Source organism: Corvus moneduloides, chromosome 5 (assembly GCF_009650955.1).
Source record: "Corvus moneduloides isolate bCorMon1 chromosome 5, bCorMon1.pri, whole genome shotgun sequence".
Classification (NCBI taxonomy): Eukaryota; Metazoa; Chordata; class Aves; order Passeriformes; family Corvidae; genus Corvus; species Corvus moneduloides.
This window is the reverse complement of record NC_045480.1, coordinates 51,103,782-51,131,648: the sequence shown is the minus strand read 5'-3', so window position 1 is coordinate 51,131,648 and position 27,867 is coordinate 51,103,782. Positions and strand designations below refer to the sequence as shown.

Here is a 27,867-nt window from a genome sequence, read left to right as displayed (position 1 = left end):
AATTGATCTTACAAACAATATGTTTTTTGCAGATGTAATTCAGCTGAGTCTGCCTGGAGATCAAAAAATAAGCACCACTGCAGCAACAGTGGGACAGAGTGCTGTCTTAAGTTGTGCCATCCAGGGAACCCTGAGACCTCCCATCATCTGGAAGAGGAACAATGTCATTCTGAACAGCTTGGATTTGGAAGATATCAGTGTAAGTAACAGAAAGTTCTTTTTAACAGCTTTTTATCAAAACCTCTCATAAATAATAGAAAAGTGATGCATAACAAGCAACATACTTCTGCTGTTTCAAAGAAAAGAAATGGAAATGATATGCAGCAAACTCCATCTGTTTTTATTTGCTGTGTATTTGAACCCCTGTTAAATATAGAGAAAATATGTTTGACAGACCAATCGTTTAAAAAATAAATATAGCAAAAGAAGCACATGAGGACTAGATTGCAGCCCAAAATAGACTCAGCATTAGACATTCAGGATTGCACAGTCTTCAAATATTTAAAAGAAAAGAGAAATCTGGGACATGAATATTTTCATGTACAAACATCATAATAATAATCTTCTTTTATAATAGTTCAATAGAAATATATATTTTTCCAAAATAAGTATTTCATAATAAAATCATTTGTTTTGCCCATTCCTCCAAATATTCAGCAGTTATCTGGTACTTCTCGAAGAATGAAACACAGAATATTGGTATAATTTATAAATATTTTTGTCAGGAAGGCAAGTTTTTGCCACCTAACAGTGCTATGACCTAAAAATACAGAGGAAAATAGAAAAAGATAATTAGAATTACATCTTCTGGCATAACTAAAAATAGGCTTTCGTTTGTGTTTTGTATGCTTCTGGGTATGCTTTCTTTGTTTTGGCCATTTTATGTTAGCAAAGTTCTAAATGTGGACGAATTGTTACATCGGGAGTTGTGTTGTGTGTCTAGCCCAAGTGAGTCTGAAATCACCTGCACTGTTGTGTGTGTGGAATATTGCCACAATCAAATACCTAGTTTGTCTATTTTTATTTCTTTTTTTTATGAATGTTTTATTTTTAAGGTGGAAATTGTTGCCACACATAATCTCTCTTTGATTTCTGGTTTTGTTAGTTCTGTTAGTAAACTGAGCTTCCTCACAGTGGTGCTTTGTAAGATAAAGGACAGTTTCAAAGCTTGAAAGCTCATCTTGCTTGAGTGGTGGCTTTAAGTCTCTTGAGAGGCTTAGGATAAACCCAACATCATCTGAAAAGTTCTCTGTTCAATAACAATTGCTTTTGTTAGTTTGATATTAATCATATGACTGACGCTGAAAAGTGTCTGCCCATGTTCACAAGATCCTGTCTGCAATATTTGTTACCTTTCTGTAAATATTCATGATGTTCCAAACCATTATTTGGAGTTCTTACTAATCAATTCTAAGTGTAATAGCCGGCATGAGCCCTAGATAGAAACAGGAAGATGCATCTGTACGTGCAGAAATAAAAGGGAAATGATGAATGGAAATGATGAAGCTAACAGCTCAGCTTCAGACTGAAGGGTTCAGTTGGCTTTTTTTGCAGACATAAAAGAGCAAGTGTTTTCTAAGCTTGATACATACGTTTTGGGTATAAAAAAAGCCAAACAAAAACCAAAACAACAAAAACCAAGCAGAGAAAGTTCTTGTGCTTGGTGCAGGTGCCCAGGAATTGGCAGCAGGGGCCACAGGTGTGGCTCTCAGGGAAAAGGACAGGGGGTGTCCCGTGCTGTATGCAGCCAGTCCCAAGGGACCATCGGCAGGGCAGCTACTCAGACACACTCGTGGCATCTCTGAAAGAAAATTCAAAAAAGGGCATAAAAGCCCAGGGAGAGAGAGAGAGAGATTAGAGAACAAAAAAGCAAGAAGCAGCAGAGGTAAGTCTAAGGCTGGAGAAGCAGAAGGTACTCCTTGGTGAAGCAGTTATTCAAAACATCCACATTGGAGCAGGTTTATCTTGAAGGACTTGACCAATTGCCTGACCAGTCTGGTGACCTTCTATGATGACGGTTGTTGACAAGGAAAGATCAACAGATATTACCTATCCAGACTTCTGCAGGGCCTTCAGTTTGGTACCATGCAACATCCTTCTCTCCAAATTGGAAATGGATGGATGGATGGATGGATGGATGGATGGAGCCAGAGGTTATGGTCAACAACTCTGTGTTATTGTGTCTAAGTGGAGGCCAGTGAACAAGAGGTGCCTCTCAGGGATCTGTCTTGGGAGTGGTGCTCTTCAACATCTCTATCAGTGACACAGACGGTGTGATCGTGTGCACCTTCAGCAAGTTTGCACATGACATACAGCTGAGTGGTGCATTTGACACATCAGAAAGATGGGATGCCATCCAGGGGGACCTGGACAAATCTGATAAGTGGACCCAGAGGAACCTCATGAGGTTCAATGAGTCCAAGTGCAAGGTGCTGCACCTGGGTCAGGGCAATCCCAGATACAAGTACGGACTGGGAGAAGTCATTGAGAGCAGATGAGAAAGACTCTCATGGGTGAGAGCTGGACATGAACCAACAGTGTGTGCTTGCAGTCTAGAAGGGCAACTGCATCCTGGGCTGCATCAAAAGAGGAGTGGCCAGCAGGTCGAGGGAGGCAATTCTCTAAATTTCTAAATTTCCCAAGATCAAGGCTGTTCTTGCCCACCATGGTACTTACTAAGCAATCTCCCAGTGTTTGTCTGAGCCCATGAGCTTTCTCATTCACATTTCTCTTATTTTCTGCCCCTGTCCTACTGTGGGGAGTGGAGAAGGAGTGAGTGAGAGAGCAGCTGGATGGGAGCATGGCTGTTAGCCAGAGCACATTTCCGAAATACTTACCACAGCTAGAAGAGAGTTGAGTGTTGAATTTTGAAAACTTGTGAGATGCTCACTTTGAAGTGAGATCACAGTGGTGATCAGACATTCAAAGAAATGTTGAAATCGCTAGAATTGGCCAGATTAATTTATATTTAATAGGAGAGGAGGAATGTGTGATAGTGTGTTGGGTTAACAACCCACAAACATTAAAAAAAAGGTCTGCAAAATGTTACCTGAATGCTAGGGTTATGTTGGTGCCTTCGTTTTGTGTACAGGTACAGTAAGACTTTTTAAAGGAGTAAAAGCTTCCAGTGACAGGAGTGCATAATTCTGAGGATGACCATATTCATCATTTGTATGTTAGCTTAAGAAAATTGTAAACAATCAGGAATGTTTGGAATTCTTTTTAAGCAAAAATTATATTACAGTTTAGTCCCTTAATATTAACAGTTTAATTGCGTTTCAGATACAGAAAGAGGTCAGATTCAATATCCACAGAGTGAGGCACTAAAATTAATAGAGCTCAAATATGTATATATGTGGAATATTAATCTGTCTTTGCAGATAAAGTAAAATAGAGAGGAAGAAATAATGAATGGTGTCTGGATTTAAAAAAGAAACAACAAAATAATGGACAGAAAGACACTGAGTTAGATCCGTCCCCAGACCTTCTTTTCTTCAAAATTTATTTTATGTTTCACTGTTTTCACAGATTTGATCTCTCTCAATTTATTTCTAGATTCTATACTCCTTGTATAATATAAGATGTCCCCAGAGACAGGTACTCCAGGTTTTACTATGGCTATATTTAAACTACAGTGATGTTTGCCTAACTCTGGGAATTCTTAATTTACTCAGTTATACAAGAACCACATCTGTGCATCTCAAGACTAATAATATTGTGTAAAGGGCAGTACATTTTCTGAAAATAACAAGGCCAACACTGGCCTGGGAAGATAGGGTTATGGGTTTTTTTCAGTAAAATGCATCAAAGATCAACATAACTGGAAGTCAGCACATGTATAGGAAACCAGTCAGACAAAGCAGTAGTGACAATGGGATTTTGTAAATCATAGCAAGTGCTCATAATTAGAAATTCAGCTTTTGCAACTATCCAGGTCTCAATATGAATTAAGCTATTTGCTTTGAGGAGGGGAAAATTCAGAACAATATAATGTCCTAGTGTTTTGTCAAATGGAAAAATGCAACAAGAAGGAAAGGAATCCAGGTCTAAACCGAAATTGATAGTTCAATTTATGTTATTTTTGTTTTTTAAATACTCTACTCCTCTACTGAAAGTGTACAAGATATATCTCTAAAGCTGTCAACTGTGGAGTGGCTAAAAATGAGTCTTGATAATGACTAATGTCTTGTATACTCTAAGACATTTTAAAGAAATATTAAGAAATACTTTCAAAGCATGAAAATAGAAATTTGTGTTTAAGTGGTGCATTTAAAAATGTTCTACAAAGCGTGTGTTAATAATATTACTGGTAATATCCAGTTGATAATTTTATAAGTCCTTAGTACTACTCAACTCTTCTTATGGTACTAATAACTACTATTTGTGGAAGTAGGGCATCTTGCTACTAGTCCTTCTCTTACTGAAACTGATGGGAGGCAGGGATAATTAGCATCCGAGTGAAATTATGAAAAATTATATGCCTCTGCAAATTTTACTTAAATTGTAATATAATTATGCTGTGACTCACTACAGAACTGATATCACAGGGCATTTTGCTGATATTTCAGTACACATATAGAAAGGCTTTTTTTTTGCTTGCTGTTTTCCTGCATCTTAAATTTAATATTTGCCTTTCCACTTTCCTCTTGTTTTTATCTAACCTACTATTCATTAGAGATAATAATTCCCATGTATGAAAAATAGCAGATGTATTTCCCAAATGCAATACGTATTACTTTTTTAGTGTTAATTCATTCACTTTTTAAAGTCTTCATAACTTATTTTACTTTATTGTTTTTCTGATATTTTATTCCACCTTTGCCTTCAGGTTCTTTCCTGTACATGGGAGCAATCACACTTATAAGATCTCGGCCCCTTTTCTTACATTTTTTGAAGATCTACTGAGATTTGTCCACATGCAAAGTTTAACAATAACTTTCCAAAATAGTGTCATTCAACTTCTTCCTCTTGGTAAAAGCTCATAATATCTTTCTTTAGGCTGCCTTCATGGAAAGCATGTAATATTTCCATTTTGGGGGTTTTGAAGTTATGTATAGGTTATCTTTTTTTTCAAAACTTCTCATTTCTTTAGCTTGGTAGAATTAATTTGCACATTAAAACTGTCACTTTTTGGTGACAGCTGGCGTTTTCTTCTTGACATATTTGCCCTTCATCCAGAAAGAAAAAACACAACCCAAAACACTGTAAAGGAGAATGCCACTAAAAGCTAACATTTTCTGAAGAACGTGATAGCTTCCATTCTGTAGAGTTCTGATCAGCAACTGTTGACAGAAAGGTTTCCAGATTGTCCAAAACACTAAGCACCTTTCCTAGAAAGGACTCCAGACATCTGACCTCTTCTTTTTCTTCCAGCTTCTCATCCTTTGTTCCTTTTATTATTCTTAAGAAAAATGTCAGGAGAACCTCATGAATTATTCCTTTCAACATTGTTTTCTCCCATGGGATAGTATGGACCCACATACAAGCTTCTCTTTATGCATTGTTGAATTGTTCTTAGTACAACACAGTTATGACTTTAATATGATGGTTAGAAATATTAATGCCCTGTCTGAGAAAAATTTGTGTCTGTGTGCTTGTGTGTTTTTGCTTCCAACAGAGTCCCAGGTGAACCATAAATGTCAGGGAAATATTCTTCAATCTTTTTTATCTGCTCCCCAAATCAGATAAAACAACTCTTAGAAATTAAAAAAAAAAAAAAAAAAAAAAAAGATTTAGGATATAAACTAGGGGACTTAAATTTAAAGAAAGAGAAAATTAATAGTCAAAAGAAAGTAGTGTCCTGGCTCTGGCCAGACATGGTAAATTTTTGCAGTAGCCAGGAAGGGAGCATGTCTGGGACTCTGAGGGCATTCTATGCCGCCTCATGTCGTTTTTCAGAAATGGGGGAAGGGCTCCCTTTCCCACTGAGTTGAGTCACAAAGGGAGAAGTCAGGTGTTTTGGGGGGTTTCTGTGGGTGCAGGTGAGCAATCAAATATGAATCATTCACTTCTTTTCTTCTTGTATAATCTTTCATTAGAATTGTTGCTGTTACTGTTTGTTGTCTTACTCCATTGCTATTTCCAGTAAATTGTTCTTACCTCAACCCATGATCTTTCCCTCTTGAGAATTTCTCCAGTTCTCCTCTCCAGGCTGCCGCAGGGGGAGGCGGCGTGATTGAACTCCACATGGTTTGGCATGTTTCACTAAGAACATTAAATTAGGGAATACCATACCTAAACCATGACAAAAAGATACTCAAACCATGACAAAAAGATATTGAACATTCATGTAAACCTATTTCTTTTTTCTCAAATGTCCTAAAAGAGGGAATGCCCGCTTGCAGTCAATGCACTCACTTTCTGATTTGCTGCAGCAAGCTCTGCATGCTCTTGTTTCATTCCTGAGGAGGTTTTTCTCCTCCCTGAAGTTTTGCCAAGGGGCCATCTTATTGCTTGTGTGAGGGAAAGTGTAGAGGTCCTATGACATGAAGGGAGCACCAGAGCTTACTTCCTTTCAGAGGTGATGCTCCTAACCTCTTCCTTTTTGGAAGTCAGTAACTCATAGTCCAACAATGAACAAATTAAACTGTTCAATTGTAGTACCATAGGCAAAAAGCTGGCAGTTTGTACAAAATCTGGATCCTGATCAGTTTATTTTGAGTTTTTACCAGTAAATTTCAGTGCAGCAATTTCAGTGTGTGATCTTCGATGTGGTATTCTGTGTGTTACAACCAGGATATATATATGAAGTTATATATATATATAACTTCTTATATATATGAGGTTAACTTTGAAAGCCTAGTTGCACGTTTTTCTTTTATGTTATGCTTATGACACCTCTTAAACACGTTACATCTCTCTCAGATATTTTCTACTGATTTTTCTGATGAGGTGGTTGGATTTGATTAACAGTGACTCATCAAAGTCAGCATGTTTCTATTTTTATCTATATTGAATTGCCCTTTATCTGTTACACAGTTATTTTTTTAAGTAGGATGTATTATTATCTTTTCTATTTCATGAGTTGAATACCATTTTCGTTTTGTTTTTTTTTTTCTACTCCACTTGTTATGATCCAGTTGAGAGATGCCTCTGCCTGAATTAAAGTCAAATGAGACCATATGCTGAAGTCAGTACTACGGATTTTATTTAACAGTAAATGTGAGGTACAGAGATAGAAAGAAATAGGAAGGAGCGGGGCGGCAGAGAAGGAGAGAGAGATCAAGCAGAAAATAGTCACCACACTGTGGATCCAGAGGCATCCCATTGCTCTTTCTTCACCCTGGTCTTCTCGGTAGTCCTTCTGGAGGTACCACTTTTATGCAGTCCAAGTTGTGGGTATCCATGGGTGGTCACAAATATTCCCATAACTTGGGGTAGCGTGTGTATAAGCAGTTGTTTCCTTTCTCACAGTTTGCCACAGTGGGAATTTTTGTCTGGATACATTAACCAGGATGTGTTAACCACGCTTCAACTCCTCTAGGCCTGGAATAAATGCCTTCCTGTTGCAAATTCATGTCTTCTGTCCTTATCTCAAGTTCACACTGTGGTGACTTATTTTATGGCAAGTCACTTCTGTGGCCTTGACAATGTTTGAGGCAATTGTGGTCTTTAAGTCTCTTACATCACCCTGTGGCTCAAACAGTGTCTTCCTGGGACCTTTTTTCTCATTTCACAGGTTGTCCAGCGGGGCGATGTGTTTGTAGAAAAGTCAGAGGAGAAAAGACAGAAGCAGCAGAAAAATGACACAAGCAATTATACAGTGTACAAGTTATCCCAACCATTACAAATGTAACTGCAGTTGCAATCATCAACCCAATCATCATTACAGACATTGCCTCCGCCCCATGAGTCACAAGGTTTAGAATATGGACTTCAACCACGGCACCAACCTTAGGTTTGGAGTGATTGGAAGAGCTCTGATATTTGATCAGTGATTTGTTTCATTTTGGCTCAGGCTTCTTCAACTGATAATGTTGCATTGTGAATGGATTAAGATTCCGCAGTTCCCTTGTTCCTTTAATAATAGCATATCTAATGCCAACTGATTTTGTAAAGCCATTTTTGGTCTTGTTGGTCTTGTGAGTTCAGCTCTCTGAACAGATACCTGGCTCAGTTACTTGAGGGCAGGCATACCTGCCATGTAATATTTTGCAAGGCCCATTGTTGTTGCGTCATAACTATAGAAGGTGTAAAAAATATTTTAAAGTTCCAAAGCTATATTTTTTCCCCACTGTATAATAATCACATCTATTACTGTTCAGTTCTCATCTTTTTTTCAGGAGAATTTAGTTTCTGCCATGTCCTTCTTGATAATTAATAATGAAAGATGAAATTTGGGCAAATGGATGGGAGTACTGTTCTGCACCTTAGACCAGCGTGCTCAGTTAGGAACATCCCAAAGCTAATCCAGGTGGTGCAGGATAGCTGCACATACAGATGTCTATCAAGTACATTTGGAGCTTGAATTTAGGAGTAACTCCTACTCCTTTTTTTTCAGGCACCAGAACTTATATCACACTTTTTTTTCACTCTTGCCCATCTTCCCTGTATTTTAAAATTAGTGGAAAGCTGGTTTATATTTTGTGTCATAAGATGACTTCTAAAACTTCTTAAGCATCTTTTTTCACTCCCATAATATCTTTCTTCCTCAACCTCTTCTTTTCAGTTCAAATTCACTGTTTTCTCTGCTCTTTTCAGTGGCTGGGCATATCCCACACTTTTCTGTATATGTATCTAGAAATGCAGGTTATGTCTGCATTCAGTATTGCTGTTACTAGCAAATTCAGTTTGTGCTATTAATTTCCGATTAGCTCATCAAAAAATTGCAGTTTGATTTTTATGTACGGTTATAAACTTACTCCTCTCACTTCTTTTGCTATATATATTCCATCAACTGGGTGAAAAACAGGATCATTTCTGAATAATTTTATTACTAGTTACATATTTATTTCTCCTTACTTGTCCAGGTCATTTTGCAGTAGTTTTGTTACTCTTGTAGACTTCATGCTTTTCGCAGCTTTCAGAAGAATTATGAGAGAGGGTTTTATAATACACATAAAGAAGACTAAGCTTTTCAGGTTATTATTTTAGAAAAGAAGTCTTGAAAGAGCAACCCAGACTATGCTAGAGCTAGCAGTAAAGGTCACTCCTTCTTAAGATCGTGAGAAAGATGCTTTGTTAATAATGGCCTCCTATGGCTCACAGTCCTGACTTTCCAATCATTGCTGTAGTACATTAAATAGGAGGGCCATATCACCAGCAGTAAAAGTGCTTTGATATCCAGGAGTCTGTTTCATTGAACAGAGAGGCACAATTGCTTAAATAAGAAAAAAAAAAAAAGAGAAACCCTTTCTGGCCCGCCATCACAAGCAGCCCAGGAGGAAAAATTAGGATACATAGGGCATAATTATCTATTGGGAACTTGGCTCAACTGGCATTTATATATTCTCAAAACTAATAATAATTAAAAAAAAAAAAAATACTACAGAAGTGTACAAAGGTATTTGCTCAGTACTGACTCAGAAAGAAAATTGCTACCCATCTGAAAAATAATTGGTACCACTACTTGCAAAAGTGAACATGAAGCAAATTGTTTATCTAGACCAAATCTGATCACTTTGTGAACTCTGACTGGATAACAACAGAAAAGGATATATCTGCTATGATTTTCAAATTATGATATCTAAGATTTCTCTGAATCAAACTTGTCAGTGATCTGTCTACTCATATACCTGATACCATTCGTATCTAAATTTAATTAATTTTACTTTAGCTCAGACTGATTTCTCTTTCACCTGTTAATTTTATCACCTTCATGTATATTCTTCCTTCCTTTCTTTTTCATTTTTATACTATTCTTACATAGCATTCTCTATAATCTAGAGCTTCCTTTTGAAAAGTTTCGGAACTTTTTCTGTTTGGGTGTATACAAGAGCATTTGTATCCATGGCAAAGTGTTTTCATTATTCTGTTCAAAAGGAGAGAAAAAATAAACTAAAGGATTTCCTAATTTAGTATGATTTGGGAAACAGATCCATCAGTGATGTCCATCTGATTCTCCTTTCGTGTATGCCTGGCTTAAAACTACAAACAGAAGTAGGGAAGCTGAAACAGCGCTTCTAAATAATACCTAATTGGGTTTGGCGTAAAAAATTGTCCTTGAGTAAGGAAAATTCAGGTGAGTTTACAGAGAATCACTGAATCTGCATTCTTTATTATACTTTCATGGGTAAAGTGAGATAGAAGTGATTGACAGTTACTTTAAAGTACCTACTAAATATGTTTTGGTTTTGCTGATGAACATTTTCCATCTAGAACTTTCTAAGGAAAATATATTAATGTTTTCAAATCGTAAGTATTTGCATATAGATACTTAATTGAAATCTTGAAGAGGAAAAAGAATTTTTTTTTTTTACATAGAAAATAAATTTCTGAGTTCCTTAATAAAAGGAAACTTTCTTATCACTCTCATCTGAAGTATCTTACCTTGTTTGGTTTAAAAGCAAATTTTGTGTCCATTTACTCTTAAGAATTTTAATAGCAACAGTTTTTAAGCATTTTATTTCAATTGTTCTGTTACTTAACTGGGAGGAAGCCATGCCTTCCTTTGTAGAATTTGTGCTCCTTCCAGGCAAGAGTCTGTCTTTACAGACCTGTTTGTGTTAATGAGAAATCAAGTGGAATTGCCATACTCTGGCACAGTAAAATATCAATACCATATGACTTTTGTCTACAAGATATTTAAAATTTTGTGTAGCAATTTGGGAAGTGTTATGAATTCTGTGCAGTTCCTACTATTGTAACTTATAGTTAATGAAAGACGACTGAAATCCTGTTTTGCCTTCACATTTTTAACATTATATACATTAGTATTAACATCAGACAAGAAATTCATTCGTGAAAAAGTCTTTGAAGTTTAACCTGTGATTATTGAACAATTAATGTTTCAAAAGGAAGACAGAGAAGGAAAAGCTGCCTTTTCTCCCACCCCTCTGTATTAATAGAAACCTTATTTCTGACATGGATTCTATGATCAGTTGGCAACAGCTAATGACTGGAGTAAAATATAATAGAAATCAAGGGTTAGCTAGAGAAAAAGAACAACTGTACATTTCAGTCTTCCAAAGTAAGGCTGCACTGTATATAAGAAAAAGATCATATTATGGTATTTCAGTAATAGAGTTTCATATGGTGACAGTAACATAGAATCTTTCCAATAGACAGTGCTGTCCCATTGTTGAAAATAAAAGCAAAGAACAAGGGTGAAAAAAAGAAAATATAGTGTATATAGCTTCATGTTTTGTAAAGGATGTGCACTTCTAAAATAATTTTGGGCCCATTACAAAAAACGGTACTTAGAAAAGCAAAAATTAATTACAGGAGACAAATATTAACAACAATGGTGTACTGAGAAGGAAAATTATTTCGGTACATCTTGTAGAAATTTGAGGTGTGTTAATAAAGAGTTAGCTAGTATTGCAACAGAAGAGAACTTCTTACTGTGATTGGCAGAGCAGTGGTAAAATTGAAGTAGTGGATGTCTCACAGAAGAGAGAACCTGTTGCTCAATTTAAAGAGAGCATAGGAATATGGTCATGACTCAGTGTGATACTCTCATTTGCATATACATTTTTATATAAGCATTTAATTTAACTGGAGTTTATGGTCTTATTTTTAGTTGTGCAATTGACAGTACTGTGTTCAATTTTTTTTTAGAACTATTGTAACACAGGAAACACATGTACCTCAATTAGGCACTTTGCTTTTAAATACACACAGTTTACCTGCAAGTAGCAGGATATAGTAAACTTTCTATGTATAACAAATATAAGCATTTAATAAGAACAAAGCATCTAAATATCAGCAAGATTTATTTGTTAATAGCATCCAGAAAATATTTATAATGACTATTCACAATCCCTTTTGAAATGGCGAATTTCCAACCTCATTTTGTGACTCAAACACAGCCGAGATGTAACAGAAAGATATGTAACAGAAGGAGATGTAACAGAAAGAAGAAACAGAAATATCTTATTGGCAATAATGTGTAGAAAGTAATGAGATTTTGTTATTCAGCATTATGCTATTGTCTTTGTCTGTGAACAGCCATCAAAATATGTGATACCTGTGGGCTTACCATAACATCTTGGCTTCATATCAGTAAAAGGACAGAAGTCATACTTGGTACAGCTCTAGAAAATATGTTTGTCAGTGCCACCATATGCTGAAAATTTTTGGTTTTTTACTGAAAACTTTTTGAACACTGTAATTTTTCTTGTTTTATACCAGGATGTTCTTCCAATGGCCTACAGTTAACCTGACCAGAAACCAGAACCAGACAATACAAAGGCGATACTAAAAAGTATCACAATTCATTTCTGTAGAGAGGGAAAACAAAACAAACAAAAACCCTACCTCCAAAACAAAACCCAAAGAATTTTTCCTGCATCACTAGTTTCTGTGGTTACAGTAAAAGGTTGCTGCCAATGACCTTGCAGTGTCTTTTCTTTCATTGATATGAAGGAATCAATCATGCCTAGTAAAGATTTCTTGTGATAAAGAACTAGACTGATGGACATGGATTGTTCTATTAGTGGTTCTAGCAAAGGCAGTGTGTGTGTGATGCTTAGATAACTAAGATTGTTATTAAACATAAATTGTCTCAGCTTTCAGTATTTTATTAGCATAAATTCAGCATCTATTTGTAGTACTCCAGCTCATACTGAGTGCTTAGTTCGAGTTGACTGGAATTTGCTGTTTATTTAAAAGGCTCTAAGAAAAATATTTCAGAAGTATTGAGTGTGTCAATCTTGGCTAAACCCTTAGGTGAAGCTGCTGTGCTGGCATTCAAACTGCCAATATTTTGATTTTATAAGAAAAGAGCAAAAGATGGATAGAGAATGGATGTCACTCACTTTGTTGTATGTAATCACGTGTGTAGTTGAAAAAAATGTTTCATATGGGAATTACATTCAAAATCTTTCTAAGTATATATGTGCCCATTTGTTATATGACGTACTTGATAACAAACTGGCACAAGTGGCATAGTATTTATAATCCAAGTAATGTGTGACTGGCCCTGTTTTCTTTCTACTGTTGTCTTCACTTCACACATTAATGCTGTGTTTAAAATGAGAGATCAACTTGAAGAAAACTATTAGAGTTATAATACGCTTTTTTCCCCCCGTGTGTGCTAAGAATGAGCTAAAGTGAATCATTCTGATTTTGTAATCATTTTAAGGTACTAGGTTTTTGTTTTTTTGGGTTTTTTTTTCTCCCCCATATATCCTCTTCAGCTGCCACATATTAGGGGATTCCCAACCAATGTCTATCTTTTTTGGTTTAGGTAGTTTTATCTGCAAGATCTTTGAAAGTTGTTTGAAAAGGTATTTTTGAGTCTGTTTATTGGTTTATCACATGTACATTAAGGAGTTTGTGACAAACCAAAGTTTATCCCACAAGGCTTTTGTAGATTGCATAAACCTTGAAGGCACTCTTCCTACTTGTCTGTCTCACTCCTGGATAGTTCATAAATACATGGGATGGACTAGATGATAATTGGATGAAAATTTGAGTAATACAAAAATTTAAGGGTTGTTTGTTTTCTTTAGTATTTTTTTGTAGATTCTCTTGAGTTTGTAAAGAAACGTCTGGAGAAATTTGTTTGTATGAAATAAAATGAGTTCTTTTAGTTTAAGATGACTGCAGTTCAGGAACAAAATATATGATTTTTTTTCAACATAAGAAAAGGGGTTTGGACTCATGAGACTAAAACTGAAATCCAGTGTCTTATGCAATAGGAAGATCAAAAACTTTAATAAACTTTATAAATTTAGAACGTAATAATTTGTAATCTAAATATTTGATAACATATTAAATCTTAGCACAGTGTAATTATATAGTGTGATATTTTTAGAATCAGAAAAATTTAGGAGGTATTCAGTGACTTCTTTGCACTCTTTCTACAAATAAAATGTCTTTAAAGAAGGAAGGTACAAATGGGGATGCTCTTGCTAAAAGCTTATTCCACAAATTTAACTCTAAACTTAACTCTAAATTTGAAGGGTAAATGACATCAGTACTTCTGCTTCTCTGGGCCTCTTAAGAGTTAGACACCTTCGGAATATGATCCAAGTAAACTGCATAGTGCAAAGCTAGTTTCCCTTTGCAGAGCTAGCTTGGAGTGTAATAATAAATACATCTACAATTAAAGCTGATTAAAAAAAAAAAGAAAAAAAGAACCGTTTGGGGGAATGATAATAAACTGTGGTTATTGGGTAATTATTATTCATCTCATTGGTTATGAGGTGAACTTGAAAAATATATGAGAAATTAATGTCAAATAGATTTATCTGATTAAATCTGATTATATAACAATTTGTTTTGTTAAAAAGGAGTAAAAGTTAAATGGTATATGAGTCATTCTGAAGATCTCTATGTAATATGAAGCAATAAAAAAGACAGCTGTATCAGAACATGCTGAATTTTCCATTTAAAATATATTGCATCTACTCAGTTGGAGATTTTTAATGTCTAAATAAATTTGCAGTCCTTATAGCAGATTCATAGCAAGATAGCATAAAATTACAGAGTTTTTGGGGAAGTAAAAGGTTAGCGATGTTTTATGGCTAGCCTCAAGAGCTCTAGTACTTTGGAAAAGCTCTCACTTATGTCTAGTGTCTGCCATAAACAAGAAAAAAAATCCAAATTCTCTTTACACATCTACGTATCAAATGAAGTCATTATTCTCAGTGGTGATCTAGCACTGAGGCATTTTATGTCACTTTTCTCTGTCATCCCTCTTCAGGTTCTTAGGAGGCTTGAACATTATTAGATTTCAAAATAGCAAAATTAATTTTTAATCAACAGACATTTTTTGAAAAGCACAAATCAGTTGCGTGTTTTCTGTAGAATAATGGATATTACCATTTATTAGCTGTTACTGTTTCCTCATGAAGTGAAATGGCAGCCCTTACTGTATCCCAGAGAATAAAGGGAAAATCATACCTATCTAATTAATTATCGAAACAGGTACAGTATTAGTATGTTCATTTATAGTCAGAGAAATAACCTTTTTTTCAGATTTGCTGCATACAGCCAAATCCTGCTCAATTCAGCTAACAGCCTGGGCTCATGCATTACAAAGTCTTATTTTAGGAAGCAAGAGTAGTGGCTGACCTCTGCATTGACCATTTGTAATACAGGCTTAGGATGCATGAAGACTTTCTCAGCATTGGAGATTTAGTTAGATGTTCTGAATTACTCACCAAATGATCACCGCTTTACCCAGTCATCAGCAGCGTAAGGCTAGCAAAGCTATTTGCAGTAATGAAACACAGCCTCACAGAAGTTCAGTCATTATTTGCTTTTTTCTTTCTGTTCTCTCCAGTGTCAAGAAAAGAGGAACCAATGGAATGCTTAGAATGTCTAATTGTAGCTAGGAAGTTTGTTTTCATGGTCAGCAGAGAGAGGTGGGTGGCAGCTAAAACAGTGAGCAATGACAGATCCACTGAACGGTCCCATGAAAGGATTTTGCTACCCCGAGCTTTCTCAAATGACTGTAAAAGAAGCTTAGGAGGATTTATTTCCTTTGACTAAAACTAGCCTGCATTAATAGTCACGAATTGGTGTCTGGTATTACATTCTTCAGAGCGGAGTTTCTTTTAAGATCCTGTCGCTTTCTACTGCATATACTATACTAGTGCTTATGTTAGACTGCATGCTTTTCTTCTTTAAGCTTTGGCATGATTTGCAATTTTCTGTCAGGATGATTCTTCAGCCGGTGGACTTACGCTAGATCATGATTTATTCTTATTGCAGCTTTAAAATATGAGACTGAGAGAAGGCATGCAAAATTTGTCCTTATGAAATGTAGGTTTTGTTTTCCTTCTTAATCTAGAAGGCAAACTTCAAAAACCATCTTGGATTTCTGCCAAGTGCAATTATTTTCAGATTTCTTTGTGGAATATAATTTCTTTCTGACAGTCCATAGCAAACTGCAGAGTTGCATTGCTTTGCCAATGTGAACAGAGAAACTGATTACTTGGCAAATAGGAGTTGTAACATTGACATTAGCATGAAAAGCCTGAGCTGAGTTTATCTGGCAAACCAACCGTACATAAATGATTATTTTAAAAAATGTTTTCAGTTAACCCTCAAAAGGTTATCTACTCTCTGTGTCTTTGTAATAAAGGAAGTTAGAGATACTGAAAGGTATGTAAAATATGAGCAAGAATGGGACATTAGTATTACTGGTACTTCCATGAGTTGACTGAAATAAAATGCAGAAAGCTTGGAGGGATGTACAGGAAATAAGGGGGGGTATGTATCTTGGCTGTGTTTTACAAGCAAACAACTGCTGTTCTGGATATATCTGTTTGGTTGCAATTGTTGATCCAGCTTTCCTTTAGGAAACCAATAAAATTTTTAATTCTTAGCTTCAAATTTTCTACCTGATCAGCTCAGAGACAGATGATGTGGTGGTTTTTGACTTTTCCCATTAGAAAATCAAGATTTTCCTTTAAAAAGAAGGGAAATTCCCCCACCCAGAGTTTGTTATCATTATAATTGAACTATGATAACTCTGCTAACCATCAGTAAAAAAGAGACCAAACAATATATTTTTTTCCCTTTGTTGTAGATTGGTTAAAGACTGCAAATAGAAATAAAGGTAATATGAAAAGCTATGAATTAAAAATATTTGATGTTTGCTAATTCCATTTATTAAGGACACAATAAACTATTTTTTTTTCTATTTGAGGATAATGTAAGTAAGAATTCACATCTTCAGTTCACATAGCCTATGTTCTTTTTTTAATTGGATTTTTAAAATTATTATTATTTATGCAAAGCACAAAACCCCAAAAAGTTATTTAAGAGAGCAGTATATTGGCAACAAATGCTGGGAAAAAATACCAAAAACAAAACGCCACAAGCAAAACCAAAACCACTTCTAGCTTCTGTGATGATGAACAAATTCAAGCAGTCTATTTCATTGTATGTTCTCCTGTGGGGAGGAAGCTGGAACAGTCTTTCTATAGCTTTTAATGAAGAAGTACTGGCAAATGGTCATAAATTCTCTTATATGGAAAGTGTTAGCATATGAAAGCAAGTTACAAACTCCAAGGAAATAATTGCTGATTCAGAACCAAAAATCACCTTTAGTTTCTGTTTTATAAGCAGTAAGAAACCAAAGCAAAGATTCACTATCAAATTAAAGTTTTCTTTTCATGTTATTTTACTCATGACTCATAACATATATCATGATTTGTAAAATGTCAAGTTCTTCAGGAGAACAGAATTGCAGTGGAATCATTGTTAAGATAATTGTTCAATTCTATCTTTTTAAGTATGACAAAAATAATTAGGGTTTCTCAATGTAATTTTAAAAGTACCTTGCCATTTCTATTTGAACAGTAGGAGAACAAAAATTGAGCTTGTAGCAATTTTTTTACTGTCATCAAATATATTTTCCAAAAGGTAAAAAACCACTTTTCTGTGTTTTTTGCTGTTGATGTTTGAAGGCTCTGTGTCAAAGATATTTGTGTGTCAGTATAGATACAGGTTTTTTTTAATTACTTAGTTTGTGAGTTAGTCAATAAGGCACTAAATGCTTGTCAACATGCAATGTCAAATAGCTCTCTTTGCACTTCACCATCCATTTTCAAATGCTGCTTACCACATTAAGTTCACTTTGTATTGAGTAGTTTGCTTTAATTAACAAAACAAACATTGAACTCGGTATAACAATAAGCTAGGGACATTTATTTTGTAGTTGCAAAAAAACCAAACCAACCAACCAGACAAAACTCACCACTACCAACAAAAAACACTATCCATAAAATTCTAACTCTCTTGAGTGTCATCATGTGTGAATTCTATTGAGATACTAATGTAAAATATTCAGAGGGATGTTTCATCCATTGTTTCTATGAAAAAGAAGGGAGAAACCATAACACAGACACCTGTTTACTTAAAAAATAGCTATGGTACCTAAAGATATCATATCCTGCAATGAGCTAGTTAAAAGGCTGTAACAGGTAAGTGTGCTTCAAAGCAATATCTAATAATTTAACATAAGGAATGGTAAAGTAAACCAGTCTCCAGACTGCATTGTAGCAACTGAATTTTTGTACACTCCATCCTATGCCCTATTTTGTTCACAAATACATATGGCAGAGATTAGGCAAAAAGTTTTAGACAGCAATAACAATATCCATTTTCCAGATAAAATATAAGTACCTGTAGTGTGGCTCTTTTGAATCACTGTTCTTTCATCTTCCACTAAAAATGTTGTTAAAGAGGAGCACCTTGAAAACATGTGTTCAGCTAGTAAGAGGGAAAAAGTAAATTGATCTTCTGCGTCATATATTTTAGAAAGAGATAAAGATCAGAACATCCAATAGGGAAGTTTATTGAAGTTAGTCGTGTGGGTTATTCTGAAGGGAAATCCAATGGTATTGGTTCGCATAAAAAGTCTTAAAGAGGGTCCCTTTTTTGATCTTTGCAGTGGTAATATGCAATGGTATATTGAAGATTTGGTAGAAATATTTTCTGTATAACCAAAGTGCTAATATAGAAACCTATAGTTATCTTAAGAAAGACAAGTTATTGACAGGATTACCAGGTAGGTTAATTTTTAGGTGGGTTGTCTTCTTCTTCCAATGAACAACTGGCAGAATCATTGTAAGCACAGAGTTGTGCAAATGTGAAATTTAGTTGCCCAAACATCTTTGGATGAAAAAAAGAAAGAAATACATAGAGACATATGTTTTTTGAATAATATTTTGAGTATGTTTAAAGAAAGAAAACTGAGAAATTAAAGGAAATTTCATAGATGCTTCAGTTTTCATGTTTAAATTTCAGTCTACAAAAAGACTCAAGATGTTATAGTGAAAGTAATCTTGAATGAAATATGAGATTATGTTCTCTGGGTAAGAACAAAAACTGGAAACTGAGAACTGAAAAAAAATAAACCTCAATAAATTGGAAAAGCCATAGGTAAGATCATGGAGGAGTGCAAGTACAGTCACAATGAACCAGAAGTTAATGTAGCCCAGTATTTTGTCATTGATAACATCCAAAGGATAGAATGTAAGAATAAGGCAGCACATAGTAATATTTTCCATCAAATTTCTTTTACTGTGCGACTTATGGACTTCCTGAACGAGGTATTGTACCTGAAGCTTTTGTTTTTGGAAGCTTTTGATAAAGTCTGCAATAGGAATTGAGGAATTTATAGAAGAGGTTACAAAGTTTGTGAAGAAACTTGATAAGGAAGAACTGGTTGGAGATACAAAGGTGAGGACAACATTGGCTGTGGTGACTATGAGATGGCAGAGTTGAGGAGCCTAAGAGAAGACAGCAGGGCAAAAAGCAATACAACCATGGACTTCAGGAGAGAAGACCAGCCTATTCAAGGATGTGCTTGGAAGAATCCCATAGAAGATCTTGCTGAAAGAAAAAGGGGTCTAAGAGAGATGGTTGATTTTGAAGGATGACCTCCTCTATGCTCAAGAACAGGCTTTTGCAATGAACAGTAAATCAAAAGCAGCCAGAAGTCTGTATTAATGAACAATGAGCTCTTGAGAGAATTCAAATAAAAGGAAGAAGGTGTAAGGAACAGCAGGTGACCCAGGAAGAACATGGAGACTGTATTTGAATGTGCAGATAAGGAAAGAAAAAGTCATCCCAGAATTGGATCTGGTGAGAGTCACGAAGATCTACAGAGTTTCAGGACTGTATCAGCAGCAACAGAAAGAGGGGAAAATATGGGCCTTTTGCTGAGCTGGCGTGGAACCCAGTGCCAAAAGACGTAGAAGATGATGATGTGCTAAAAGCCTGCTTTGCCTCAGTCTTGACCACAAACATTTGCTTTCAGGAATCCCAGATCACTGAAATTAGTTTACAGCAGTAGTGCTTCTGCAATGTATCCCTGAATCTAATGAGAAGAATTGAAGAAAAATGAGGTGTTTTTTTTTTTGGTCTGTCTGTTCATTACAGAAGATGACAACACTTCCACAGGATGTTATTTAACTTGTTAATTTTTGCAGAGATTTATTTTTTCCTTCTGGTCGGATCCAATCCTCAACAGCTTTTCTTCTGCAAATAACTGTCATAGCTAAATAAACATATTGCTTCTGCAGAGTTTAACTAGTTGTTAATATAAAAGTTGTGTTTTCTTTTACAGTCACAATATAGGTAGCAAGTATAAACAACTCCACCATTCACAAGTATAATATTTGAATTTCAGATTACTGTCAGATATTCTGATTTAATATTTGTGATGTCTGATACTTGTATCACAGCTTTGTTGCCAAGATGACGAGCATAATTACTGTAGAGATGTGGGCTGAATTATGATAACCTTGTTTTTAATCTTTCCTGGTAGGATTTTGGAGATGATGGGTCCTTGTACATCACTAAGGTTACCACAACTCATATGGGAAATTACACCTGCTTTGCTGATGGGTATGATAAGCTCTATCAAACTCATATTCTCCAGGTGACTGGTAAGGAAAAATGTTCCAATTATCAAGTCCATAAGAAACTTGGATTTTGTTAAGCAGATCTGTTGTTGCTGTTTTACTTTTTTTTGTATTGTGTTACAGCTTAATAGAAAAAGATATATAATTTTTTCTTCATTGTTCTCCTTCAAGTAACCTTAAAAATAATGGAACACAATAATTTTAATTTATTGCTTCCATATCAATAATAACTATTAAAAGGTTTAAAGATAGTCCAGAGGACTTGCTTTGCACCTGTGATGTTATGCAGAACAATAAGTGGTTTATATATGCATGTATACACAGATAAAGTAGTTTTGGGTACTAATTTTGTAACCTGGAGAACACATTGGGAAAAATAAGTGTGTAAGTTTCTAAAGTTAAGAATGTTTTGTTGAATATAAGATTAATAGAATGCACTTCCCAGAAGGTTCTGTAATTGATGCAGGCTTCTAAATTCACATTTATGATATTGAAATCTAACCATGATTTTAGTAGATTAACTTGAGGCACCTGGATTTGAAGTCTTGATTTTTATATTTTCCTGCATCTGTTCAAGTTCCAGGTAACACTTCATTGAATTCTGTACTTGGACAAAACTTAACTGTTTTGTTAGTCGTGCCCTGAAGACAGGCCTTTACCTTCTCTAGAGCTGGTGTACCCTGTCCTAGCTGTTTTTCCTATATGCAATTTATTTCCTAAATTATTTTAAGCAGTTCTTTTCCAGTGATGAAGGGTATGCTTTATCACCACTGAGATTTAATGTCTTTTTTTTTTTCTTTGAGTACTTTCATGGTATTTCAATTCATATTTATCTTTGACTCTTAAGACTCCCTTTCTGCAGTAAACTACCAGTGTTTGTCATTCCATGTTGTTAATTAATCCTATCCAGAATCATGTTTGACCCCAATCTTCTCCAAATTTGCTTTGCATTAAGAGACCCTATTTCTCTCCTGAGGCATACTCTAGCCCTAGTTTCCTGGCCACTGCTATTACAATCATTCTTTGTTTTGTTAGTTATTAATCACTTGCATAAACCCTTATTAGGCTGACTTTTTTTTGACATCTCATTCAAGAATGCTGAAATTTTTTCTGTTATTCTTATCTTATATTTATATACATATGAAATACAGCTTCCAAGATTATTTTGGCTTTTAATATGATTCATTCTTCTTTTAATAGACTTTTTCCCCTTTTCTCTTGTTAATATCTTCACATTTTAAATTACTTTGACATTTAGTGCTTGTTTGCAGTTTTATAAACATGTTGTCTCTGCTGTTACATTTCTCCAGGAAGCTGGCTTATAAGATTTATCTATCCATATATCTCAGCTTTTTTTCCCCAACTTCTTCCCCTCCTGACCCACAACACATTGTAGATAGAGTGTTGTCCCTGAGCTAATACATCGCATCAACATCTTTTCCTCCAATTTTTTCTTCTGGGATTATTTTCTGTCATTTGAAAAGCCAGGTAGCAAGTACTGGCTAAACCAGTGAGAAGACTGAAGTGAAGTTTGTTCATATTTTAATTCCTGCATACATAGCAGAGTTATTGGCAAGCTGAACACATTAGTAGGTTCTTGGACAACATTCTCCGCTGTTTTATAGGGTCTGGTTTACCCTAAATTATCAACAAAATTATATTCTTATCAACACATTCCTTACCGATCCCAATGTGTAAATAATCCCCCAGAGGTGCATAGCAAGAGTTAAAATACTAGGATTCTTCATGTTTGGCTCAGTTCAGCACATAATGAGGCGAAACTCCACTTAAGTTTTAGAAGGTTTTCTGCAAGACTAGAAAATCAAGAAATATAATTTGAGAGACGTGAAGGAGGACAAATGTAGATTTTTCTGGTGATAAAGTGTCTGCCAAGAAATTGGGTTTTTTCATCTGGAAACCCCTGTAAACCTCAGATTGCTGCTATTCCAAAAGCTGGCACTGGAATGATACCTTCCTAAATGATTTTGGATGTTGCTGTTTTGGGGAGCAAGAAACAGGAAAAGGAGGCCTTTTGAGCAGTAGGATTATTTTCTGTGCATGTTGTGGATAAATGGAGTTAAATCCATTGAGATTAAAGGTCAGATGAACAGCTCTTCCACAGTTTAGACCTGTACTTCTAAGGAATAATCTTCTTAAGCACAGGCATGATGGTCAGTATTTGGAGCTATGATAACGACTAATTAGTATAATGATACTTGTATTAACTGGAGAGTCAGTCAAAAGGTTAATGGGATAATGAGACTATGTTGATCACAAAGATCTAATATGAAGGTTCAATGAAAACAATGTAATTAAATTTTAAGTTCTCTCTTGGTTTCCATTTAGGTACAGCTATATATTTTTAGAAAAAAATTCATATATTTTCAGCTAGTATGCAATTTTTATATATATAAATCTGACTTACGATTAAAATCTAAGGTTTTCTTTAGTTTTGAATTATCTAGCACAGTAGTAAAAAATAATGAGTTTCCATTGGAGTCTTAAAAATACACTTAATGAGCACTGTAAAAAACTTGTTTTATAGTGAAAAAATCAGTCTACTCTTGGACAAATAAAATGGTAAAGTAAATATTGTAAGCAATACTATAAGTTGATATTTAACACTTCATATAAACTGCAAAAGAAATGTGATCAGGAAGGAGTAACTCTTTCATAAAAATCTTAATTATTAGTATTTACATAATACTTAAAACTTTCAGTGCATATAAATTTGAGATTATATGACTCAGACTTTATGACTAAATGAATCTGAGTCTCTCAGTTTGACCTTTATTTTTCTTCTAATATATCAGTGATGCTTAAATAAGATCAGTAGTTTTTATACCTTAAGGTAAATAAAGGAGAATCCAGTCCCTTGGCCAGATATAAGTTGGGAATGTATAGTGTCTGAAGAATTGTTTGCCAGCTTTGTTTTTCCAAAGCATCTCAGTTTAACAGAAGAGTTGTTCTATACATCATTAGAAGAACCTAGTTCGCTATAGATACCACCTGTTTCTCTTTTAAACGCATACGTTCTCCCTGGATTCAAGACAGCTTGAATAGACTATTTTCTCCCTCCCCTTCCCCCATCAGATCTGACTGAAGTAATACTCAGAAGGTTTTATAGCAAATGTTAGAGGTATTGAATAGTTACGTATCCACCATATTTGGAACCAACAGTCTCACATTGCTTGTTGGATTGAAAGATAAGGGATACAGAATTCACTCAATTATGTGTTATACATTACTCTGCTAAATACAAACATGCAGTGTCTCCCCTCCCTTTTTAACCTGTGTAATGATGTCTCCCTCGTAAAGTAAGCTTCTTTAGGTTAAGATGCTAGAGCATATCTCTTTGAAAGTCAGTGAGAAAAATTAATTGTGTACTTAAAATTTCATTTCTGGTGATATTTATGGTCAGTTACAGAAAAAAAATACCCCAAACCACAACAACAACAAATACCCAAAACAAAATAAAAAAAAAAAAGGTGATTCAAATGAACCCCAAAGACTTCACATTGAACTTGTCACATCAAGTTAACTTTATAGACTGAGCCCGTAACTGCACTTGTATTTCAGCTGTCTGCATGCCTCAGTTGCACAGTTCTTTCTTAGTAGAATATTACAAATAGGCTTCAGGGTAACATGAAATAAAAATTATCATGCAAAAGGAGGGTTGAAAACATTACTAGTTGTATAGATAACCTACCAGACAGAGAGTTGCTGAGAAAAGAGGAAAATGGCAGCAAATAGAGGAAAGATCGGGCAAGAAATAAGCCCTACTGTCATGCAAGAACCTCTGTGCCTGGGAAAACAGTGCTAAAGCAATCTACTATAGAAATAAGGGGTAGTAAAAGAAAACTCAGACGTATTTTCATTTGTGCAGGTCCTCTCTTCGCTTTCACTTCTTCTAACAACCCTTAAGTAGTTAATTTAGTGACAATAACATTTTGTCATGAAGGGTGAGATTTTATTTGTTGGTTTAGGAAGAATTTGATTTCACTTACAGTATTTTCTAGAACTTTCTTAACAATAATATTGCATCCAAAATATTGCATGCCTTTTGCCCAAATAAAACTAATTAATTCCTTTTTCTAGTCAATGAAAATTCTTTGAAATTGGACTGTTAAAAAAAATTCTCTTCACGTGTGCTCAGTAGAAGTCTGTCAAGGTGTGATAGTTAAATACCTATAAGGTTTTATATGCAATGAGAATATTTCACTGACACAAAAAGAGACAAGCAATATCCTTGCATATGTAGTCAGAACACAATTAATTGCAATGCCTTGCTATTGGTCCTAAAAGTTGTTTCTGTTGCTGAGATGCTTGAGAGTGTTCAGTGATGGCAATCCTGTCTCTAAGGAAGTGGAGGTCCTTGCTTTTCCAGAGACAAAGTGGAAGAATTAGCCATTTGGCTTTGCTGCAGTGGGAAATCTACAACATGTGGGAGGCTACCTAAAGGACCTTGTGTCAAGAAATGCTGAACAGGCAGACATGAAAATTGGATTTTAGGAAGTGAGGCAGGGCAAGACTGGGAGCTGAGGTGCCAAAAAATGTTGAGATCACTGAATGTGCAGTCAAGTGGGGCTCAGTCTGAAGAACACAGTGGGGAAGGCAAGGTCTCAGTACGGATCTCAGAGATGCTATGCAAGAGCAGATAGAACAGGGAAGAAATGGAGAGGAAATAGGAGTGGGAATATCAGGCTTTAGAGGAAAATAAAGAGCCACTTCCATGAAAGCAAAGTCCTTTTCAGAAAATCAATATAAACCTTAAATCTCTGATTTTTATAAGCTCTTCCTCTCAGCTGGTAGTCTTAATAAACTAAAAGCCATATTATCTAATTTTTAACCTTCTCCTATGTTATTATATTACATTTTTTCAATTTGCATATTGGGGTTATGTTGAAGAGACCATCTTCTAACTGGGTTTAAAATATCCCTGAAACCTACTGATTCTTGCATCCTCTCTGAGATAAAGTACGTTTGTGTATTTCTTGTAATGTAGAAATGTAAGGCATTTCTGTGATCTAATGGGACAGCATGCTGAGACATTCCTTTTAAATAGTTGAATAGGATTTGAAAATATTTAATCTCAGGCCAAAATAGACACAGTTAATTTTTGATCTTGTTATCTTCTTTCATTATCAACTGATACTTCATCCTCTAACCAGCTGTGTTTTGTGACACAGCCTAAGTATTCCACATTTTTACAGCTGCATTAAACAAGACTTTGGCGAATAGAAAATAGACTTCTTTAATCCTATTAAAGTTAATATTTTTTAATTGTTAGAAACAACCTCGAGCAAGTTCTCTCTATAAAAAAATTAAGGATAAGATAAATAGTTATTCATCTAAAAAGTTTACATAGCAGGATTTTTATATCTTGCTTAGCTATTGATTACCAATAGGAATATGTCCACTGTGATGTCACTGACACTACTGATGTGTGGTATGTAGAAGGCTTTTAATTGGTAAGCATATACTGCAGCAAGTTTTCAAACCTTGGAAAATTGATGTCAACAATTCTTATATTTTATTAATAAAAAAACTCATAAGACTAGTCTTATACATAGGTTCACAGAATCTGCTGAGTTGGAAGGGACCCATCAGGATCATTGAGTCCAACTCCGGGTCCTACACAGGACAGCCCAACAGTCACACCATGTGCCTGAGAGCATTGTCCAAACACTTAATGAACTCTATCATGCTTGGTGCTGTGACCACTTTCCTGGGAGCCTGTTCCAGTGCCCAAACACCCTCTGGGTGAAGAACTTTTTCCTGATACCCAACTTAAACCTCCCCTGACACAGTTTCATGCCGCTCCCTCAGGTCCTGTCACTGATCACCACAAAGAGATCAGTGTCTGCCCCTCCCCTTGCCTTCACAAGGAAGCTGTAGTCTGCAATGAGGTCTCCCCTCAGTCTCCTCCAGGCTGAATAGAGCAAGTGCCCACAGCCACTTCTCACATGGCTTCACCTGAAAACCCTTCACAATCCTTGTGGCCCTGCTTTGGACATTCTCTAACCACTCAGTGTCTTTTGTGTATTGTGGTCCCCAAAACTTCACTCAGGTGCTCGAGGTGGGGCCTCCCCAGTGCAGAGTCGTGTGGGATGCACCCCAGGACACGCTTGGCCCTCCTGGCTGCCAGGGCACTGCTGGTATCGACCAGGACCTCTAGGTCCCTTTCTACGGTGCTGCTCTCCAGCACCTCATTCCCCAGTTTATACACACAACCAGGATTGCCCCATCCCTGGTGCAGAATCTGGCATGTTCCCTTGTTAAACTTCATGCAGTTGGTGATTGCCCATCTTTCTGCAGGACCTCTCTGCCCTCGAGGGAGTCAACAGCTTCTCCCAATTTGGTGTTGTCAGCAAAGTTGCTTAGTATTCCTTCAAGTCCTGCATCCAAGTCGTTAATAAGGTGTTGAAGAGAACTGGGCTGAGGATGGAGCCCTGTGGAACCCCACTAGGGACCGGATCCCTGCCAGATATTGCCCCATTCACTGTAACTCTTTGTTCCTGACCAGTGAGCCCGTTGTTCACCCATTATGTAACACGGTTATCCAACTGTGTGGACATTTTGTCCAGAAGGCTACCTGTCTTGTTTAACATCTTAATGATCTGAATGATGGGGCAGAGTTCTACCTTCAACAGTTTTGTAGATGGCACCAAACTGGGAGGAATGGCTGATAGACTACAGAATCTTGCTGCTGTTCATAGGGAGTTTGACAGGATGGAGAAATGAACCAGCAGGAATTTAAGAAGTTCAACAAGAAGTGCTAGAGTCCTGCACCCAGGGAGGAACAACTCCTGTGCACTGGTATATGCTGGGGACCGCCTAGTGGAAAGCATCTTGGCAGAAAAAGACTTCAGAGGGAAGTCAGGTTGAACATAAGCTAGTGATGTGTCCATGTGATAAAGAAGGGAAGTGGTATCATGGGTACAGAAGGTCCTCTCTGAACAGGTATAGAAAAGTATAAACCTGAACAGGTTTTATGCAGGTAGAATGGATTGTTGATAGGTGTTTTGGAAAGAGGGAAAAGGTAGAGATGAATTGTTAAAGTTTGTGAAACAGGACAGTTACAATCTTTGTACAACATATCATGACTTACTAATTGTACATTTTTCATATTTTATAAAGGAATCTAAGGAAAAATAAAAGTCTTATTACTCAACCACAAACTATTGAACTAGAATTGAGGCATTTTTCTTTGATACTGCAGGCAGTGAAAAGAGGTTTTTCTCACAGAATATTTTTTCTGCTTCATGTATTTTCTGAGACAGAATTCTGCATTGAATGTCACTGAATATCTGACTAATACCACATCTGCGTGTTGTTATATATAGCTGCAGGGGTCTTCTGAATTGCTTGTAATTAT

General features: G+C 35.8%; 1 protein-coding gene across 2 annotated transcripts in view; it reads left to right on the top strand.

Moving 5' to 3' along the window:
• The window catches only part of FSTL5 (follistatin like 5), a 275,687-nt gene that overhangs the window by 184,950 nt on the left and 62,870 nt on the right, over window positions 1-27,867 (top strand). For both annotated transcript variants that reach the window (XM_032109691.1, XM_032109690.1), the window contains exons 7-8: window positions 33-199; window positions 20,393-20,513. In XM_032109691.1, the coding sequence (XP_031965582.1) occupies window positions 33-199; window positions 20,393-20,513 (288 nt within the window). The remainder of the gene's footprint in view (window positions 1-32; window positions 200-20,392; window positions 20,514-27,867) is intronic.